At 35.9% G+C, this 7,598-nt stretch overlaps 3 protein-coding genes across 4 annotated transcripts; 1 reads left to right on the forward strand and 2 right to left on the reverse strand.

The window, feature by feature from the left end:
- Positions 1-426: 426 nt before the first annotated feature.
- Positions 427-1,980, reverse strand: LOC105211333 (protein suppressor of variegation 3-7). Its single transcript, XM_011182698.3, has 3 exons — positions 1,655-1,980; positions 1,179-1,580; positions 427-1,115 (listed from the first exon to the last, which is right to left on the reverse strand). Exons 1-3 carry the CDS (start codon positions 1,687-1,689, stop codon positions 506-508), a joined length of 1,047 nt encoding a protein of 348 aa, XP_011181000.1. The 5' UTR covers positions 1,690-1,980; the 3' UTR covers positions 427-505.
- A 335-nt stretch (positions 1,981-2,315) lies between these two features.
- On the forward strand, positions 2,316-5,988 carry LOC105211332 (programmed cell death 6-interacting protein). The gene is made up of 7 exons (XM_011182696.3): positions 2,316-2,674; positions 3,039-3,157; positions 3,232-3,513; positions 3,582-4,531; positions 4,618-5,257; positions 5,320-5,514; positions 5,592-5,988. Exons 1-7 carry the CDS (start codon positions 2,463-2,465, stop codon positions 5,708-5,710), a joined length of 2,517 nt encoding a protein of 838 aa, XP_011180998.2. The 5' UTR covers positions 2,316-2,462; the 3' UTR covers positions 5,711-5,988.
- Positions 5,321-7,529, reverse strand: LOC105211331 (HSPB1-associated protein 1). Of its 2 annotated transcripts, none has more exons than XM_054231294.1 (4): positions 7,493-7,529; positions 6,884-7,370; positions 6,464-6,827; positions 5,321-6,403 (listed from the first exon to the last, which is right to left on the reverse strand). In XM_054231294.1, the coding sequence occupies exons 1-4, from the start codon at positions 7,503-7,505 to the stop codon at positions 6,023-6,025; spliced, it is 1,245 nt and encodes a 414-aa protein (XP_054087269.1). In that variant the 5' UTR covers positions 7,506-7,529; the 3' UTR covers positions 5,321-6,022. The 2 variants fall into 2 exon arrangements, with proteins under 2 accessions (XP_054087269.1, XP_028895518.2); XM_029039685.2 differs by having other exon boundaries at positions 7,429-7,525.
- Positions 7,530-7,598: the final 69 nt, after the last annotated feature.

Here is a 7,598-nt window from a genome sequence, read left to right on the forward strand (position 1 = left end):
AAGGCAAAAATTTGTTATTCTCGTCTATTTGGTTCACAAATATACTTATTTTTTTTTTTAAAAAGACTGCAGACTTAAAATATGTTTCTTTAATAAATTTCATTAATTTCAATAACAGATTGCACTAAAACTTAGTTTTTTTATTACCTTGATTCACTTCAATTGATACAGACAAGTATATAATTTCTTTATTATACGGGTATAATTGTTATCTTGTTATCAATTTAACTTTTAAAAATTGAATTTCTCATGCGGAAAATTAAAAAAAATAATTAACATTTGTATGTACAGTTCTAAGTATACGCATTCACTCATTTAATTTTTGAAAAACAAAATAATGCAATTTGTATGACGCGTAACGCAATCTGAATGCAGTGCTTCTTCAGCATATACTATTCACAACTTAATAATGAAATACATATGCTAATGTTTTTATTTTTGTTTTTTTATAACATACGCATACAAAGAAACGAAAAAGTCAACATTTTATGGGCAACTGTTATTTTCAACTTAGAGCTTCGTAGTGATGCCCACTATTTTGCGTCGCATGATGTGCTGTAGTTCCATGTACCATTGTTGTTACTGGTTGGTTTATAATAAATGCATTACCGACGGCACCGGGATCAGAAGACACAACAACCGCCGTAGCAGCACCAGCAGCACCTGCAGCGCTATTGGCCTCATTCTCAGTAAGTGCGCGTAATTCCAGCTCACAGATCAATTGTGATACACGCATTTTAGTTTCGGCAATAAGTTTCGGTGATAACGCTTTCACACTGGAACTGACGCTTTCAAAAAACAAATCAACGTGATTTTTTTCTTTTTTCGGTGATTGCTGACCCGGTGCGCCCATGAGTTCACGAAATGAATCCATGAGATCGTTTTTATCCTTTTGTATTTGCATGAGCAGTTTCATGCGTTCCTTTTTGACACCGGCTTTCTTCGGACTGCCACGTAATTTCTCTTGCTTTAATGCGGCATTCGCTGGTAGTGGATCGGTTTGGCCATCGGCAGTTGTAATTTCCTGTTTTAAAACTGTTTCTTCTGTATATTGATCGCCTGGTGCTGATTCTGCTTGAACAAATTGAAATGAAGTTTCGGCTTCTTGTTCTGCTCTGTAAGTAAGAGAAATTCATTTTATTAAGACAGATAATATTTAAAAATTTCGGCAAACGTACTCCTCAATATATTCATCAGGCGTATCCGCACCAAGTTCTGAAGCATCCTGTGAAGATGCAAGCGATGAATTAAACTTCTTGCGTTGTTGATAGTACTTGCTACGTTCTTGTCGTATACTTAGGTTTTGTCGTGCGGCACCTTCTCCTTTGCTTACAAGTATTTCCAAGTTGCGTATATGTTTTGTAGTACGTTCGTGACGTTGTAAGTGGCAGCGGTTGCAATCTAAGCGACATTGACATGCTCGACAAAATGGTTTATTTGGATCATCTTCGCAACGTGTAAGCCATGGATTGAATATGTTCAGCCACTTTTGGCAAAACTTTTGCGCGTATTTCGGTTTACCTTGGGATGTATGATGTTCCTGTTTTATGGACTTGCTTGTTTTCATTTTTGACTCTTTCCTATCAAGAAATAATGACAGTTGCTTGAAGTCAGTTTCATTGCAATAAGAAACACGAAAATATGTCGAACTTACCAATCCAAATCGGAGGAATCATCAGAAAAACTCATGCCGAAAACTAAATTATTTTTTATTAGATATTATTTTATTTAGTTAAAATTTATATTATGCTGTATTTATTGTTAGATCTGTGCGCGTCTTCTAATACAACCGAAAATAAGTTGCCATATATTTACAATTGAGATACTATCATTTCTAGTAAGTATTAAACAATGATGTTTTACAGCACTTTGTGTTGCACAGTATATTTAATTTTTAAACAATTTTTGAGAGTTTTTTAAACTCCTTCAGACGCAAGTTTGAATAAATAAATAATTTATTTACCTTAACTCAAGGAGATCGGTTAGTGTAGCAACGCTATTTCTACAGCTGATTGCTATTGTGAATGCATTGGGTGAATGTCAAAATTTAAGTAATAGAATAATTGTAATCTATTATTACATTATTATTATTATTATTATTCTCAAAAAGTATTTTCATTACAGTTAATATAATAATTAATAATTGAAAAGTTTGAAATTTTAAAATAAAATATAAATATTAATATTGCATTGGTAGCAAAAATAAATTAAAATGATTAAAATTGAATTAATTGCAATATTTTTTTTGTTCCATAGATATGCATACAATCTGGCATTGTCTAATGAGAATCAAAACAGTAGGAAACAATGTTGATAAACCGGATAGAAGTGAGATAAGCAAATAAAATCTGAAGCATACTGGAGGAAGAATTTAAGTCGTCATCCATTAGTCAATTTGCAAACAGCGAAAAATTTGAAAAATACTATAATATATATTTGATTGATCGCTAAAAAGTTGTGAAATGTCTAGAATACTTGCTGTGCCACCCAAGAAGCCGTCAGAAGTTGACATCATTAAACCGCTAAATAATCTCATACAGAGTACATATAGTGGAGCGAGTGCCGAGGAAAAGGCCAAATATTCGGAAGCTGTAAATGAATTCTCCAAACAACGCAACACGGCAATATGGAAGTTCTTTGAAAAATATGAATCTTCGCTCGAGGTAGTTTATGCGTAAGTATCTTAATAAATTAAATGTGTAATCGGAGTATACCAATATTTGCATAAATGTATATGTGTGGAAGTATCTAATTGAAGTTCAGTACCTATGAGCAGTTTTGACCATAACAAAATGAGTCATGATTTCTTTTGTAACTCTTGATATTTGACAATACATACATATAAAACAAGAAGGTATGTGCATAGCACAATGAACTACATGGACGTATCTTTTATAAGCTGTTAAATAATTTAATCATCGGTATATATGTATGTGTACATGTTTGTTTTATTGTCGGTCTGCTTATAGGTTTCTATATTAAGTTGATATTCCACTTTCAAAAATGATAATTGCTGCAATTTGTTTTTCTTTATGTAGTTATTATGATCAAATATGTTCGTTGGAAACCAAAATTCCTGTCAATGAACTACAGATTCCGTTTAAGTGGAAGGATGCATTTGATAAGGGATCAATATTTGGCGGTCGCATTAGCTTGAGTAAGTGAAACATAATAAAATGAAATGGTTTATTTTTTTATGTTTTATAATTAATTTTTTTTATAAAATTATAGCTCATACATCACTGCTGTACGAAAAGGTATGTGTGCTCTTTAATATTGCCTCGTTGCAAAGCAATGTGGCAGCAGCACAGGCTTTGGATAGCGACGAAGGTTTAAAGGTCGCAATCAAATTACTGCAGCAAAGTGCAGGCATATTTCAGTACCTTAAGAGTGCTACTCCCGCTGCCATACCCTCTGAACCTACGCCCGATTTGAGTCAGGATACATTGATTTGCTTGCAAGCACTAATGGTTGCGCAGGCTCAAGAGGTTTTCACCTTAAAAGCCATCAAAGGTAAGAAACGTTTTCTATTCTTGAATTATTATCCATTATTATTATTATCTATTATTATTCACTTTTAGATAATATGAAAGATCAAATTATCGCTAAACTCTGTTGCCAGTGTGAAGAGTTCTATGCCGATGTATTGCGCGCCATGCAAAAGGAGAGCGTGCGTAACATTTGGGAAAAAGAATGGATTCCTGCCATTGCCGGCAAACAGGCAGGTTTTCACGCGCTAACACATCTCTACCAGAGTTTGGCATGCCGTGCGGCGAAGAGAGTTGGCGAGGAAATTGCACGTTTGCGTTCGGCTGTTGAATTATTCAAAGCAGCGCAGACACGTTCCGGCAATGCTACTTATCTTGATGAATTCTTCAGTCGCGCTAGACGCAATCTTGAGGAGTCAACAAAAGATAATGAATTCATCTACAATGAAATGATACCGGATGTAAATTCTTTGCCATCACCAGGCAAAGCACAACTAGCTAAGTCATTGCCCCTGACTTCACCTTTGGCTAGTAACTTTAAGGACAACTTCTCAGAGTTAGTACCAGTCGAGCTGCACCGTGCATTGACTGCGTCCGACATGCGTAAGAATGAAATAGTGAATGGTGAAATAATGAAACTGCGTGAAGCCACGCAGACCTTAAATGGCGTGTTGGCCAGTTTAAATTTACCGGCAGCTATTGAGACCACCGACGCCGGCAGTGGCCTACCACCTTCGCTACGTGAGAAAGCTGTCGATGTGCGCAACAAAGGTGGCATAGAGAGCATAAATACTTATCTCAAGGAGCTACCCGAGTTGTTGCAACGCAATCGTGAAATACTGGATGAAACAGAGCGGCTTTTGGATGAAGAACGCGATTCGGACAATCAGTTGCGAAATCAATTCAAGCAGAAATGGACACGTATACCCTCTGACAAGCTAACGGAAATGTTCCGCACAAATGCGAAAAAATATCGTGAAGTAATCACAAATGCCATCGAAGCTGACAAAATTGTGCGTCAGAAGTTCGAAACCAATCAGAAGGTGTGTGCTTGTTTGTTGAGTTTCACTAAATATTCTATTAAATTTCATAGATTTCATATATATTTAATAATTTTTGTTCTCTTTAGGGCATAGAATTACTTTCCTTGGCTCCTGAACAAATCCACGAAGCCATACCAGCAGCTGGTGGCAACGTTGATCAGAATTGCAACAGTGTTCAAAGATTAAAGAGCCTCATGGAAGCGGTTGAAACAATTAAAGCTGAACGTGATTCCATAGAGTCGGAGCTGAAATCTGCTACATTTAACATGAAAGAAGAATTTTTGTCAGCATTGCAAAAGGATGGCGCTATAGATGAGCCAGCAATTTCGCTCTCCCGCATCGGACATGTATTGAATCCACTCCAAGCACAGGTGAAAGAGAGTGTAGAACGACAGGCGACGCTTGTTAGTGACATACAGCAAGCGCACGAGCAATTCGCTTCTGAAACCGGAAGTTGTGGTAGCTCGCGTGATAAGCTCTACCAAGAATTGGCTACGGCATATGATAGTTTCATTGAGTTGCTGGGCAATTTGAAAGAAGGCACCAAATTTTATAACGACTTGACTGAACTCTTGGTGGTATTCCAAAATAAAATATCAGATTTTTGTTTTGCACGTAAAACCGAGAAGGAAGAACTTTTGAAGGACTTGACAACCGAGTCTAGCCGCCCAGCAATAGGTCCAACACCGACATTGCCATCACATTACTCGTCGACGTCAGGAAATGGTATTTTCTCAGCACATTTTCTTTTTTTTTATAACTTATTCAAATCAAATTTTATTTTCTAGATGTTAGTCCATCCAGTTCAACAACCTCTGTTCCGGATGCACCAGCACCTTCGACCGGAAATGTGCCCTATCCACATCAAATGCAAGGCATGCCGATGCCATATGGCGCCACACCTAACGTGCCATACCCAGCATACGTTCCACCACCAATGCCACAGGGATTTAATCCTTATGCAACGCTGCCTTATCCAGGAAGTATGTATTGATATTTTTAAATTTTGTACTTATTGCCAACTATTTTTTCAATTTATTTGCAATGTATCTATTTACAGCGCCTTATCAGTATAGCGGATTCCCACAGGGTCCGCAACCCGGACATTATGGCACTTATCCTGGCAGTTATGCTCATCAACAGGGTGGTTATCCCAACCAGAAGCCACCAGGCTGGTAAAATGTGTGCTACACCTTCTGAATCTCTTCCACAACCACAATGTCTTGTTATATTATTCGTATTAATCGTATGATTTCCCTAAATCGGTGGAAGGGAATTTTTTTTATTACTGTAAAGTTCTGCACTTGAATACACTTATCGAAATTATTTAGTATTATAGTCCAAACGTAACGCAATATTGCAAAAATACATATTTACTCGTACACACATATAAATGTATATGAAAATGGAATATTCGAAGCATTAATAATTAATAAAATCATGTTAACTGAAATCAATTTTTATTATCACTTTTACTCATAACGAAGTTATTTACGGTTCATAGCGTTTAAAAAATTCTTTTTTGATATGTTCTACAATCGCTGGTGCACACACACTGTTTATTAAAGCTCTTTTAAGTTCACTTATAGGTTGTAATTGCTGAGCATTGTTCGTTTGTGTTGTAGTAAAACGTTTCGCGTTTTGTTTAAGTAACATTTCATAATCATTCCTTTGCATAGGAGTTACATTTTCCATCATTCCCGCCGGCAGTTCTTGTATTATTTTTTGAGTTTCCTGTTCGTTTAAATATTGATAAGGATGTCGCGTTACATTAAGTCGTCGTGATTTTGACTGCGAACAATCCGTTTTTATGTTTCTGTACAAGTATTCCAAAATTTGAAATACTTCCTCATCACTTTCTATCTCATTCAACTGCAAAATAAAATAAAAGTATTGCAAAGTTATAAATGTTTTATTTATGATCCCACATACCTGATTAGGGTTGAGTATATATTTTTGTTCTTCCTTACTTCCGCTTTGTACGAAACGCTCAATCAATATTTTAACAATGCACTCTTTAAATTGTTCTTCTATGTCATTTTCCAAAGGTATCCAATAGTTAATACTCAGTGAGATGTCGATTGCCTCGACATAGTGCCACCAATGTCGCGGCACGATTAGCACATCATTTTCCTCTAATATACATCGATAGACAAATTCATGCAACTCTGTTAACTGCTGCAGCTCTTTTAGATTTGGTGCATACAAATTTTCCTCGCAATAAACGCTAGACTCTTCATAAGGTATTCTTGTGCAAGAAAGTGGTGTGTTAGGCGGAAATAGTATCCATGACTTTCTGTGAAATAAAATGGTTGCTTAGGTTTGTCAGTATGAATATTTGCTTTATCTTACCTCCCATAAACTTGCACCACTATATTGCAACCATAGGTATCATAGTGACAAGGCGTATTCGTTTGTTTAGAACACAACCAATAATTACACTCATTTGTAGTTTCGCTAAAACCTAACCTAGAAAAGTCAATACCTTCCTTAAGTGCATTTGGTAAATCCTGCATTCTTTGATAATTCAAGCCAATCCAAAATTCATCTGTAGCAGTCTTTTGTTTCTCTAAAAATTGTGACAAACTCATTCGCATAGATTCTCTGCAGCGTTCCCAGTGTGGTGTTTGGTTTCCTTGATTGCACGACATCACCTCGAATTCTGTCAATGAATTCACTTCCTTATCGTAATTTGCACACCATTCTTCTAATGATTGTTCAAAACACTTCCAATTCATTTTGAAATTCCGGAGCACAAACGGTTTCCGGGCATTTAAAATCAGTGTACGTAATTTATGTGCTTCCGTAGCAAAATGTGGAGTTGTTTGCGCCATATTATCTATTGAAAAAGCACTGTGGTTTTTATTAAATAATAAAGAAAGTAGCAGGGGTTTTACAAAAATTGTTGATAATATTATTATTATTATTTTAAACACTATCAATAAATTAAAAGAAATTTACTAAATCCTTTCATACGAATGTAGGATAAAAGCGGATATTAAATAGTTCATCTGTCACTTTGAACCAGTTATGCCACACAGCTGAATTCAGTGCCACGGAAAATCTT

Source organism: Zeugodacus cucurbitae, chromosome 2 (assembly GCF_028554725.1).
Source record: "Zeugodacus cucurbitae isolate PBARC_wt_2022May chromosome 2, idZeuCucr1.2, whole genome shotgun sequence".
Taxonomy (NCBI): Eukaryota; Metazoa; Arthropoda; class Insecta; order Diptera; family Tephritidae; genus Zeugodacus; species Zeugodacus cucurbitae.